This window comes from Borostomias antarcticus (assembly GCF_949987555.1).
Source record: "Borostomias antarcticus genome assembly, chromosome: 5".
In the NCBI taxonomy this organism is placed as follows: domain Eukaryota; kingdom Metazoa; phylum Chordata; class Actinopteri; order Stomiiformes; family Stomiidae; genus Borostomias; species Borostomias antarcticus.
The window spans coordinates 22,064,213-22,078,204 of record NC_140238.1 but is presented as its reverse complement, the minus strand read 5'-3'; the positions used below and the strand labels follow the sequence as shown (position 1 = coordinate 22,078,204).

General features: G+C 47.2%; 1 protein-coding gene across 1 annotated transcript in view; it reads right to left on the bottom strand.

Annotated features, from left to right (window-relative positions):
• Positions 1–2,058: 2,058 nt before the first annotated feature.
• Positions 2,059–13,992, bottom strand: part of proza (protein Z, vitamin K-dependent plasma glycoprotein a) — a 16,142-nt gene continuing 4,208 nt past the window's right edge. Inside the window, exons 3-8 of the mRNA XM_084438055.1 lie at positions 9,855–9,879; positions 9,375–9,488; positions 6,958–7,092; positions 6,221–6,336; positions 5,029–5,146; positions 2,059–3,163 (exon numbers count right to left, since the gene is read on the bottom strand). Of these exons, the coding sequence (XP_084294181.1) occupies positions 2,628–3,163; positions 5,029–5,146; positions 6,221–6,336; positions 6,958–7,092; positions 9,375–9,488; positions 9,855–9,879 (1,044 nt within the window). The 3' untranslated portion in view covers positions 2,059–2,627. The remainder of the gene's footprint in view (positions 3,164–5,028; positions 5,147–6,220; positions 6,337–6,957; positions 7,093–9,374; positions 9,489–9,854; positions 9,880–13,992) is intronic.

The following is a 13,992-nucleotide window of genomic DNA, read 5'->3' as shown; positions in this document are numbered from 1 at the left end:
TCCCCTAGTCTCCTTGTCTCCTTGCCGCTAGCTTCAGGGTTAACTAACTTCACATTTATTTCTAACAGAAAATAAAATTCTGCCTGTTTTACATTTCCCACGTCTACTGTACTTCCTAGATTATGATCTCAATAATCTGTAAAATTTTTCAGGTAGGGGATTATCTCAGATTATTAGTCTGGTCTGTGGTGCTCTGCTGCGCTGTTCTGCTGTGTTGTGTTGTACTGTGATGTGTTTTGTTGTGTTGTGCTGTGGTGTTGTGCTGTGGTGTGTTTTATTGTGCTGTGTTGTGTTTTGTTGTACTGTGCTGTGTTTTGTTGTGTTGTGCTGTGTTGTGCTGTGTTGTGTTGTGCTGTGGTGTGTTTTTTGTGTGTTGTAGTGTACTGTGTTGTGTTGTGTTTTGTTGTACTTTGCTGTGTTTTGTTGTGCTGTTGTGCTGTGGTGTGTTTTATTGTGATGTGTTGTGTTATGTTGTACTGTGCTGTGTTTTGTTGTGTTGTGTTGTGCTGTGTTGTGCTGTGGTGTGTTTTGTTGTGTTGTGGTGTACTGTGCTGTGGTGTGTTTTATTGTGTTGTGCTGTGTGGTGTGTTTTGTTGTGCTGTGTTTTGTTGTGTTGTGTTGTGCTGTGCTGTGCTGTGTTGTGCTGTGTTGTACTGTGGTGTGTTTTGTTGTGGTGTACTGTGCTGTGGTGTGTTTTATTGTGTTGTGCTGTGTGGTGTGTTTTGTTGTAGTGTGTTGGTCTGGTCTGTGTCCCTGGGTGAGCTGGTCTTGGTCAGGTCTAGTCTGAACTGTGCTGGTCTAGTCTGGTCTGAGCAGGTCCGGTTTGTGTTCAAGTGTGATGTGTGTCTTTTGGTCAGCTGGTCTGTGGTTCTGTAGGTGTAGTCTGATTGGATCTGCACTGGTCTATGATCTGTTCTGGTCTAGTCTGGTCTGTACTGGTGTACTATGCTCTGGTCTCATCTGTAGTGGTCGTGTCTGATCTGGTCTGTAGTTGATCTGGTCTGTGTCTCTGGGTGTTGAGTTGGTCTGTGTCTCTGGGTGTTGAGTTGGTCTGTGTCTCTGGGTGTTGAGTTGGTCTGTTCTGGGTGTTGAGTTGGTCTGTTCTGGGTGATGAGTTGGTCTGTGTCTCAGGGTGTTGAGTTGGTCTGTTCTGTGTGTTGAGTTGGTCTGTGTCTCAGGGTGTTGAGTTGGTCTGTTCTGGGTGTTGAGTTGGTCTGTTCTGGGTGTTGAGTTGGTCTGTGTCTCAGGGTGTTGAGTTGGTCTGTTCAGGCCTGACTCAGGAAGGAAGGAGTTCCTCTCAGATTCATCCCTATTGGACAGCACCATTAAGGAGAAGGGGACATTTTTAGGAACCAGGAGCCATCTCCTGGGAGGGTGACCATGGCAACAACCAGTGAAGGGCTTTTGGCCCCTCAGTTTTCGGATGGGGGGGGGGGGGGGGCAGGGGCGGGGGACTCTTTCAAACGCCTGCTCCCAAAGTGTCAGGACAGGTTTTGTTGTCGGCGTCTCTCTCTTTCTTTCTCTTTCTTCCCTCTCTTCCTTCCTCTCTCTCCTTATACTACCCCCCCCCCCCCTTTCCCCCCCTCCTTCCTGCAACCAGGGCCCTGCTCTCCCCCGGGCATGGATGTATTAGCCCCCGGGGCTGTGAGAGGAGAGAAGGAGGACGATGGCGTCTCCACCGAGGATTGTGGGAAAACGTTGCCAAACGACACAGAGAGAATGTGATATTAGGGGCAGCGGGGAATGTGTGTGCTGTTTGACAAGCACCAGGAATGTCAATGCTAGGTTCACCTTCACCAGTGTCATAAGATTAAAAATTCATTTTCAAGATTCAAGATCCGTTTTATTGGCAATGTATATGTTACACACACACTAGGAATTTGTCTAGAATAATGTCTATGGACAAGAGCCCATTCAAACTGTGTTTATGGTTGAGTAGACTACATAGTTCTATTTTTGGTGGTGGTTACTAACAGTTAGCAGAGACCAGGCTAACCGACAAACAACATGGCACCCATTCCTAACGAGACACATACCAGTAATTGCACTCACACCAACTCCTATGTTGTTAAGTTTTATTAGGACATTTTTCAGAAGAGAACGGCGTTTACACAGCCTTGGGCTCGGCAGCCAGCGCAGTGGTTGGCAGAAAACAACATCGGTTCAGGTATAACAGCAACACAAAATGCATGATGCATAATTTACTCTTCCTTTCAGGGGCACTTTGCCAGTCACTACGTTTAGTAGGAGGGCACGAGGCTTCTCATAGTACCTTCTCATAATAACATCCGTCACCTGATCACAGAGTGCCACCTTGTGGGCAAAGAGAGAACCACAAATACATTCACAGTTTTCAGAATGGTAGACATGCATTAGTTGGGTGACAGCCTATATGAGGAGATTGGTATGTTATTTCGATAAAATAGTACAGTAATATTCAAGGATTTAGACAGTATTCACGTTAAACGAGACCATTCCTACTTAAAAGACTGACCTAAAAGTACACAGAAGAAAAGCCTCTTTCAGCCCAATCTCTCTCCATCCCTCCAATACCTTCCCTTCTCAGTCTTATTCCTCCTCTCCTCCCTTTAGCTCCACCCCCCCCCACCCCTAAATCTCCTCCCCCCTCAGCGTGAGTCCATGAGAGACTGCAGCCAGGGCAGGAAGCGGGACACCTTCTGGAAGAGGTAGCCCCGGCCGCAGTCGCCCCCTGCTGGCCGGCTGACTACGCCGGTCAGGAAGAACACTTCCCTGTGGAGGGTGAGCAGGGCGCTGCCGGGCCCCATGGCACAGTCGGCGTTGGCCCGCGGGGCGGTGCAGCCCACCTTGTTGGTGGCCAGCGCGCCATGGCGCTCCAGGCAAGCCGGCAGCCGCTCGTACGCCAGCTGGTTGACGGTGAGCCCGCCCAGGACGTCCGGGCCGTCCTTGGCCTCCCGCCAGCCGGTGACCACGGCGGGGTGCTCGCCGGTCAACAGCACGTGGTCGGCGAAGTCGCGCTCGGGCAGGCAGGCGGCGACCACGTTCCTCTTGAAGACGATGCGGTCGCGGAGCTCAACCACGGCCAGGTCGTTGTCGGGGCGGCCGTCGACGTAGCGCGGGTGGACGTGGACGAGCTTCACGTAGAGCGTCTGCTCGCCGTCTTCATAGGACGTCACACGCTTACCTAGGAGGGGGGGGCCAGGGAGTGTGTTGAGTGACTGACTGACGCACACGCATGCACACACACATGCTCTGTACACATACTGTAGGTGATCTAAGGTTCATGCACACACACACACACACACACACACATACACACACACATACATGCGCACGCACACACACACACACACACACACACATACACACACACACACATACACACACATACATGCGCATTCACACACACACACACACACACACACACACACACACACACACACACACATACAGTACATGCACTCAGTGGCGATTTTACATTAGGGGCAGGTGGGGCAGTGCCCCACCAGAGGTGGCGCTGTTGTGCAAGATGCATCTTAGCCTACAACTGTGTTTCGGAAAAATCTAATTTATAATTAATACAAAATAGTGATTCAGTGGTTAAAATAGCATGTCTAAATATAATAAACCTGACTGACACTATGTATTGTGCTGTTTTGCAGTTATTCCCTTTGTATGAGTGTGTCACAGACTGCTCTGACTCGGCAGAGGGGCACCGAAGCGTTCTCCCCTACTGTTGCTATAGCGACAATGTGAGCGTGGTCGGGAGTAATGTGAAAAAATATCACGCAGATTTCATTGGGTGGAGGGGCAGAAAAGTCTCTGCCCCAACGAAATCTACCTGGCAACAGGTTTAGCCCGGGAATAATAAAACAACGTTGATCAAAGTTGAACTACTGGGTCACCGTCATTGTCGATCTACGTTAGCCAATGCTGCTAGCTAAAGTTTTGTAGAGATTTAAAGTGTTTTCAGGTGCAACAAAAATGAATAGTGTAGATTATTTGTTGAATGTGCGGTTTAGTACATTGAAACTGGAAGAGAAACTGGAAATAAAACGTTTAGGGCCACACCGACCAGAAGAATTGGTGCTGCTTCAGGCTGGAGAAAAGGTAACCCGTACCTTCAAACAGGAATGGTTTGAAAAAAAGAAGTGGCTAACTGCTAGCACCTCGAAAAGTGCGCTGTTCTGTTTCCCGTGTATTCTTTTTGGTGGAGACTCTGTTTGGGCATCGTCTGGATTCAAAGACATTAAACATCTGTCAGAAAGAACCGCGAAGCATGAAAGCTCTGCGTCCCATCTGAGCTGTGCCATGAAGCTGGGTTTACTGGGGCAGCTCAACATCCTCTGCCGAGGCAGAGAGGAACTTTTCAACATTAAAGAGAATCAAAACATTCACAAGAAACACAATGGGACAACAGCGACTGAACGCCCTGGCTATGCTTTCCATTGAAAACCCGTTCATCCAGGGACAAATTGACTTCAACAGTAAAGTCATCGAGAGGTTTGCGCACGCAAAGAACCGCCGCGCTACCTTCCTATTCAAGTGAGCTGCATTGGTGAGTTCATCTTTGTGCGTGAGTGTGTGCGCGCGCGCGCATATCGGTTCGTATGGCGATTCTGTTGCACCTCTGATAGCATAGTTTGTTGGACATGATGACTAATGTGGACAGTGCGCCGTCACTGTAGTAGACTATTTGGCTGTGATATAAGTGGAGTACTAGGTTATGCGTAGTGCCCAGGTCTGATGGGCGCACTTGTCACTTTCAGAACCCTGGACCGGGCATGCGCTCTCTTATGGGTCTAATTAGCCTACTCTGCGTGTGTTAATGTGTCGTTATCTTTGTGTGTTGTAGCCTCTGCTCTGATGTACCTACCGTAGACTAATTGGCTACCTTTAGTTCTTGTGATGGTGACGTAATATAAAACTGCCCCTCCAGAAATGCCATGCTAAAATCGCCACTGCATGCACTTACACACACACATACACACACATACATGCGCATGCACTTACACACACACACACGTTGCGTCGCCCTTGCCTACTCACCCACAGCCACCTGGAAGGCGCTGTACTTGCTGGCACACTGGGCTGTAGTCAGGACCAGGTTCTCCTTCAAGATCACACCGCTGCAGTACCCACTGGACTCTGCACTCTTCAGGATGGCCTGGAGACACACATACACACACACACACACACACATAGAACATCACAAAGAATGTATAAGAAAACTAAAAAAATGCTGTGTGCATCGTCTTAATATACCTAGATTTGAATTTCAGATCCTAATGTGTGTGATGTCATGAGAGAATGAGAAGCCCCTCTTTCTATCGAGCGCAACAGTGAGCTTCCAGAAGTGAAAATCCCATTCATATTCTGAAGAGAGGATTTTGACTATTAGCCATAATGTCATAGTCATCCAAGGTAACTTAGCATGAGCTATGAGATTGTGAAACAGTGGTGTATGCCCCTGTAGAAGCCACAACCCTTATGATATTAACCTTGTTTTAAGAAAAACTAGCTATTTGCTTTGGAGAAGTAGTCGCCACTAGGCTTGAGAACCATTGGTCTACTTACTTACTACACTACCCACAATCCTAAAGTATAACAGTGACGTCTCTGATTAGTAGAACTAGCCCTGGAAATGTTTACCAAACCCACAAACTGAACTTTCGGCTGTTTTGCGGGTTGGCGAGTTGCCTGCTAACATGGCTTCCACTGAACTCGATGATCACCTACCACAGAGCAACCATTATTTCCCTTTGTGATTATTTTCCATAAATGAATGAGAAACGTATTTGATATCATATGTTTATTGACATCAGTGACAATGTAGCTACTGTGACTAGCTAGCAGCAAGAGAAATGGTCACAAAATGTCATTTTAGGTTGGACGTCACTGGAAAGGTTATGGGATGAGTAGTTCCTTCACTCTTAAAATAATTCTGTACAGTCTTGTACCTTTTCCTTTTTTTTTCTTCATTCAGAATCAAATGTTTTAAGATCATGATTCATCTCATAGCCAGTTGGCTTAGTTCGGTGTTTAAAATTGTATATATGGAATTTCTGAAACTTCCGTAACCAGAGCTGTTAAAAAAAATGGGCGGTCACTGTTACGATCTATTCAGAAGAGGATTTCTCTGTATCTGTAGGTCTATGAAAGGTGCTTACTGTAGCTGTGTGTGTGTGTGTGTGTGCGTGCGTGTGTGTGTGTATGTGTTTGTGTGTGTGCGCGCGCATACCTGCCAGGGGCACTCCCCAGAGTTGCAGCTGAATCCCTGGAAGTTGTTGCGGACGTTGGCCGCCAGACGGTTCTCCCACTGACTCAGACTGCCCACCTTACCACAGGGATACGACACTGAGGGAGAGAGAGGGAGAGCGAGAGAGACAGGTAGAGAAAAAAGTGGGATACAGATAGATAGGTAGACACATATGTAGAGAGAGAGAGAGAGGGAGAGAGAGACAAGCAGAAAGAGACAGGTAGACAGAGAAAGAGAGAGAGAAAGAAAGAAAGCAATAAAGAAAGAAAGAAAGAAAGAAAGAGAGAAGCAGAGAGGTACAGAGAGAAAGAAAGAGAGGGATGGAGACAGATAGGTAGAGAGAAAGAGCAAGAGTGAAAGAGAGTGAAAAAAGAGAGCGGGATACAGATAGATAGGTGGACAGATATGTAGCCAGAAAGAGATAGAGAGAGAGAGTGAGAGAGAGAGAGAGAGAAAGAGAGAGAGAGAGAGAGAGAGAGAGAGAGAGAGAGAATGACGTACAGAGATATGTAGAGAGAGGTAGAGAGAGAGACGAAGAGCAAGGAAAGGAAGAGGTAGCAACCAAAAAAATGAAATAGTGAGTAAAACCTGACTTAAACTTCAAACCCTCTTGACCCCACCAGTAGGGTTACCAGTAGGGTTACCAGTAGGGTTACCAGTAGAGTTACCAGTAGAGTTACCAGTAGAGTTAGTAGATGAACGTAGGAGCGGATACACACCTGCAGCGACACACTTGTCCTTGTTTCTGGTGTCCAGCTTCCAGCCGCGGGCGCAGGAACACTCATAGGACACGTATCCTGGTTTACAGAACTGACTGCAGCCCTTGGTCTTATCCAGAACACACCCGGTCTGGTCTGAGAGGACAGGGGTGGGGGGGTTAGGTTCACAACCAACAAACTACCTAGAAACGTGTCAATGTTTGGAGGGGGTAAAGGATAGATTTTTGTTTCTCAGGACAATCATATATTTCTGTTATTGCTTTCCCTCCCTCAATAAAAGTACAAACGATAAAAGAAAATGGTATCTTTATAAGTCCATTTTCCAACCGACATTTGCTGTCTATTTTGCTGTCTGTACTCAACCCATCCTACATAGAACGTCATATTAAAACACAAACTAATATCACCATGGCTTGGATGAATACTTCGGTCATGTGACGTGTTCCTGAAACCTTCTGATACTATCATGAGAGAGTATGTTATTCAGACACCACTGCTGTGGTGAAATGACAAGCTTCTCTCTCCCCTGGACCACTGGTTAAATGATGAGCTTCTCTCCCCTGGACCCCTGGTAACAGGGCTGGACTGGGTGAATATTTCCTACCGGGAAATGTAGCCCCAATCAGGCCACTAGCCGAGCCGACGCGTTGAGATGGAACACCTTCAGTTTCGATTTGTTGACGGGGGGGGGGGGGGGGGGTGTGTGCTGCGCGATTTGTTGACGGGGGGGGGGGGGGGGGTGCTGCGCGATTTGTTGACGGGGGGGGGGGGGGGGGGGTGCGCGATTTGTTGAAGGGGGGGGGGGGGGTGCTGCTGCGCGATTTGTTGACGGGGGGGGGGGGGGGGGGGGGTGCTGCGCGATTTGTTGACGGGGGGGAGGGGGGGGGGGATGCTGCGCGATTTGTTGACGGGGGGGGGGGTGCTGCTGCGCGATTTGTTGACGGGGGGACAGTATAGAAAATGTACCAATGGGCCGCTGTCCCTGCTCTATGGGCCATTCGTTAGCTCTTTTTTTTTTTAGATCGGCCCACAAGTAGGTCCGGCCCACCGGGCATTTGCCCGGTACGCCACATGGCCAGTCCAGCCCTGCCTGGTAACAAGCTTCTCTCTCCCCTGGACCCCTGGTAACAAGCTTCTCTCTCCTGGACCCCTGGTAACAAGCTTCTCTCCCCTGGACCCCTGGTAACAAGCATCTCTCTCCTGGACCCCTGGTAACAAGCTTCTCTCTTCCCTGGACCCCTGGTAACAAGCTTCTCTCTCCTGGACCCCTGGTAACAAGCTTCTCTCTCCCCTGGACCCCTGGTAACAAGCTTCTCTCCCCTGGACCCCTGGTAACAAGCTTCTCTCCCCTGGACCCCTGGTAACAAGCTTCTCTCTCCTGGACCCCTGGTAACAAGCTTCTCTCCCCTGGACCCCTGGTAACAAGCTTCTCTCCCCTGGACCCCTGGTAACAAGCTTCTCTCTCCCCTGGACCCCTGGTAACAAGCTTCTCTCCCCTGGACCCCTGGTAACAAGCTTATCTCCCCTGGACCCCTGGTAACAAGCTTCTCTCCCCTGGACCCCTGGTAACAAGCTTCTCTCCCCTGGACCCCTGGTAACAAGCTTCTCTGCCCTGGACCCCTGGTAACAAGCTTCTCTCTCCCCTGGACCCCTGGTAACAAGCTTCTCTCCCCTGGACCCCTGGTAACAAGCTTCTCTCTTCCCTGGACCCCTGGTAACAAGCTTCTCTCTCCTGGACCCCTGGTAACAAGCTTCTCTCCCCTGGACCCCTGGTAACAAGCTTCTCTCCCCTGGACCCCTGGTAACAAGCTTCTCTCTCCCCTGGACCCCTGGTAACAAGCTTCTCTCCCCTGGACCCCTGGTAACAAGCTTCTCTCTCCCCTGGACCCCTGGTAACAAGCTTATCTCCCCTGGACCCCTGGTAACAAGCTTCTCTCCCCTGGACCCCTGGTAACAAGCTTCTCTCTTCCCTGGACCCCTGGTAACAAGCTTCTCTCCCCTGGACCCCTGGTAACAAGCTTCTCTCCCCTGGACCCCGGGTAACAAGCTTCTCTGCCCTGGACCCCTGGTAACAAGCTTCTCTCTCCCCTGGACCCCTGGTAACAAGCTTCTCTCCCCTGGACCCCTGGTAACAAGCTTCTCTCTTCCCTGGACCCCTGGTAACAAGCTTCTCTCCCCTGGACCCCTGGTAACAAGCTTCTCTCTTCCCTGGACCCCTGGTAACAGGCTTCTCTCTTCCCTGGACCCCTGGTAACAAGCTTCTCTCCCCTGGACCCCTGGTAACAAGCTTCTCTCCCCTGGACCCCGGGTAACAAGCTTCTCTGCCCTGGACCCCTGGTAACAAGCTTCTCTCTCCCCTGGACCCCTGGTAACAAGCTTCTCTCTCCCCTGGACCCCTGGTAACAAGCTTGTCTCACCTTTCTCACAGTGGACCCCTGAGAAGCCGGACTTGCAGACGCAGTCGTAGCCCCCCACGCTGTCGGAGCACAGGGCCCCATTCTTACAAGGCTTCTCAGCACACTGGTCCCCATCTGCAGGCACGAACACGCACACACACACCCACACAAACGCACACAAACGCACGCAAGCACACACACACACACACACACACACACACACACAAACGCAAGCACACACACACACACACACACACACAAACGCACGCAAGCACACACACACACACACACACACACACACACAAACGCACGCAAGCACACACACACACACACACACACACACACACACACACACACACACACACACACACACACACACACACACCCACACACACACACACACATTATGGTTTAATCAGACCATACACAAACTTCATCCTTATTAAGACTCCATTTGAAAGTATTAAGACTCCATTTGAAAGTGAAACACACTCTACTTACCTATATAAACTGACCAGAAGATGTCCTGAAAGACAGAAGCAGATTCCATCATCCCTCATTCTGGCTCATATTCTCAGGCTCATCTAAATTATGTTTCTGATGCGTTCCCTTGTGTGAGTTTTTGTGTGCGAGTGTGAGGTTTGCGTGTGTGTTCTGTGGTTCCATGTGTATTTAGGGGCCAGGCAGCGTAGCTGCCGGAACCCTATTGTATTTGCCTATATTATTATTATTATTAGGTGGGCTAGCTTGCAGAAGCTAGCCCAACTTGTGATATTCCCATTCTTTCTTTCTTTCTTTCTTTCTTTCTTTCTTTCTTTCTTTCTTTCTTTCTCTTTCTTTCTTTCTTTCTTCTTTCCTTTTTCTTTCTTTCTTTCTTTCTTTCTTTCTTTCTTTCTTTCTTTCTTTCTTTCTTTCTTTCTTTCTTTCTTTCTTTCTTATTATTCTCCCCACTTTTTTGAACCTTAACTAGTTCTTCATACTTTGTGCTAGAAACTTCATTCAAACTTTAAAATGTTCATGACGTTCAGCTCTTGAACGGATCCATTCAGATTTTTGATATTTTTTATAGTTTTTTAGAAATTTAACTTTTAAAACTATTTTTTGTCCCATTGAAACTGCTTGAAACTGCTTTTGGAATGTTCAGAAACTTTGTTTTTAGAGTGGTGGCAGCAGTTGCTTTGAAAATATTCACACATTTTGTAAACTGCTGACACTCCTACAGTTTTGAAAGCTCACACACATATTATACATCAAAATGTTCACACAACTGTGCTGATTCGTACAATGTAAGTATCTAAGCAGTGTGACTTATACTTTTCGCTGTATGATGATTTGTTCGGCAACTGCGCTCCTCATTGAAACGTATGGCAACGCACTCTAGCTTTTGAGCTGGTAATTTTGCATTTTTACTCTTTTTCTAACTTGTCGCTATGCCTACAGTTTTAACAGCTAATACACATATTATATATCGAAGCGTTCCCATAACTGTGCTGATTCGTACAATGTACGTATCTAAGCCGTGTGACTTATAGTTTTCGCTGTATGACGATTTGTTCGGCAACTGCGCTCTCCATTGAAACGTATGGGCCCACACACCTTTTGAGCTGCTAATTTTGCATTTTTACCCTTTTTCTAACTCGTCGCCATGCCTAGTTTTTAAGCTACACGGACATATCATAGCCTTAAATGTTCAGCATTTTCTCAGGATTCCTACGGTGTCAATATCTAGGCTGTGACCTTTATACTTTTTGAGAGAGAGCTGTCTGAAGCCAACATGCCTTTCCATTGAAGTGAATGAGAGGATGCTCAGTGTCAGTTGGGATTTGAATTTGGGGACACGTGCAGGCTCTCTGTAGAGGCACCCTTTTATGACTACTCTGGTAGCATTCAGATTCATTCCTTCCTTCCTTCCTTCCATCCATCTTTCCTTCCTTCCTTCCTTCCTTCCTTCCTTCCTTCCTTCCTTCCTTCCTTCCTTCCTTCCTTCCTTCCTTCCTTTTTTTCCTTCCTTCCTTCCTTCCATCCATCCTTCCATCCTTCCTTCCTTTCCTTCCTTCCTTCCTTCCTTCCTTCCTTCCTTCCTTCCTTCTTTCTTTCTTTCCTTCCATCCATCCTTCCTTCCCTCCGTCCGTCCTTCCTTCTTTCTTTCTTTCCTTCCTTACATCCTTCCTTCCGTCATTCCTTCCTTCCATCCTTTCTTCTGTCCTTCCTTCCTTCCATCCTTACTTCCTTCCGTCCTTCTTTCCTTCCATCCTTCCTTCTTTCCTTCCTTCCATCCTTCTTTCCATCCTTCCTACTTTCCAGCCTTCCTTCCTTCCTTCCTTCCTTCCTTCCTTCCTTCCTTCCTTCCTTCCTTCCATCCTTCCTTCCTTCCTTCCTTCCTTCCTTCCATCCTTCCGTCCTTCCTTCCATCCTTCCTTCTTTCCATCTTTCCTTCCTTCCATCCTTCCTCCTTTCTTCCATCCTTCTTTCTTTTTTCCATCCATCCATCTTTCTTTCATCCATCCATCCTTCTTTCCTTCTTTCTTTCTTTCTTTCTTTCTTCCATCCATCCTTCTTTCTTTCTTTCTTTCTTTCTTTCTTCCTTCCATCCTTCCTTCCATCTTTCCTTCCTTCCTTCCGTCCTTCCTTCTGTTCTTCCTTCCATCCTTCTGTTCTTCCTTCCATCCATCCATCCATCCTTCCTTCTGTCCTTCCTTCCATCCTTCTTTCTTTCTTTCTTTCTTTCTTTCTTTCTTTCTTTCTTTCTTTCTTTCTTTCTTTCTTTCTTTCTTTCTTTCTTTCTTTCTTTCCTTCCTTCCTTCCTTCCATCCTTCCTTCCTTCCTTCCATCCTTCCTTCCTTCCTTCCTTCCTTCCATCCTTCCTTCCTTCCTTCCTTCTTTCTTTCTTTCTTTCTTTCTTTCTTTCTCTCTTTCTTTCTTTCTTCCATCCTTTCTTTCATCCATCTTTCTTTTCTTTCTTTCTTTCTTTCTTTCTTTCTTTCTTTCTTTCTTTCTTTCTTTCTTTCTTCTTTCTTTCTTTCTTTCTTTCTTCCATCCCTCCATCCATCCATCCTTCCATCCATCCATCCATCCATCCATCCTTCCTTCCTTCCATCCTTCCTTCCTTCTTTCCTTCCTTCCTTCCTTCCTTCCTTCCTTCCTTCCTTCCATCCTTCCTTCCTTCCTTCCATCCTTCCTTCCTTCCTTCCTTCCTTCCTTCCTTCCTTCCTTCCTTCCTTCCTTCTTTCTTTCTTTCTTTCTTTCTTTCTTTCTTTCTTTCTTTCTTTCTTCACTTTCTTCACAACTCAGCCCCTGAGTGGGCTAGAGACACATGGTCTTCACCGGTGCGGGCGGGTAGGTGCCCCGGAGAGGGGTACACTGTCCTCAACCAGCTCTGACCTGAGGGGGCCGAGTCTCACCACCATGCCACTATCTACGCCAAGGGCCCCACAACTCAGCCCCTGATTGGGCTAGAGACACATGGTCTTCACCGGTGTGGGCGGGTAGGTGGTCCAGAGAGGGGTACACTGTCCTTGACCAGCTCTGACCTGAGGGGGCGGAGTCTCACCACCATGCCACTGTCCACGCCACAGACCCCACAACTCAGCCCCTGAGTGGGCTAGAGACGCACGGTCTTCGCCGGTGGGTGCATGGAGATTGCCTGGTCCATAGTAGTTCTAACAGTAGCGGTTACATACAGCTGCAGCAGCTAGCCCACCTCACATTTTCTCCAGGAAATGTACTTTCTAGTTATTATTACTATTATTATTATTATTATTCTCCATCTTACACTGAAGTCTAACTTCCCGTGGACAAAAAATCACCAAAATTTGCACATAGCTCCAGTACTATACCCAAAGTCCTCAACCTGCATTGTAGGTCAATAAAGCTGAAGGTGGCGCTACAGCAACAGTCTAAAGTTTAAAACTTTAAAAAATCATAACAAATCAGCCATAGGTGCTATCACTGTAAAACCACCACGTGAATGTAGTCCCAAGTGAGACAAAACTTTCATATGCTCTGACCTTGCAGGAATTTTGAAGTCCATCACTCTGATTTCTTCATAAACTGTAAAACCTATCAAACCTATAGCCTCCCACAATTTTTGTTCAATTGACACCAAAATTGATATACTGTATCTTCAGACTGTCCTTACCAAACGACCCTCACAGATTTTTGAAATATGAAAAATTGAGCCCACAGCACATCAAAAGGTTTTACTGTTAACAGTTCTGTATACAGTTCCTATTAATTCTCGCCAAATCAATGTCTGATCATCCTCATAAAAAGTGACAACATTGGCCACATATCCAAGATGTAGTGTGATTTTTTTCAGAATTTTATCTCAAAAATTGAATTAAAAAAAATATCTTTCATTCTGTCCTCTGAAACCAACACTTCATACAGAGAAATCCACGAATCGGAGACATCGCTGTTGGCAACCCTACCCAACCCCCGCCGAGGATTACAATGACTAAATCGATTGATTGGCAACTGACTGAGTACACAGCTGCTGAAGTTCATGTTCAATTATGAAGAAAAGCAAACAAAACCTGTAAAGATTAATAAACATATCTCATCCCACATTTTTCAATCAATTAACACCAAATTTGCTACACTGGATCTTCAGACTGTAATTCACAAACTCATTGACCAG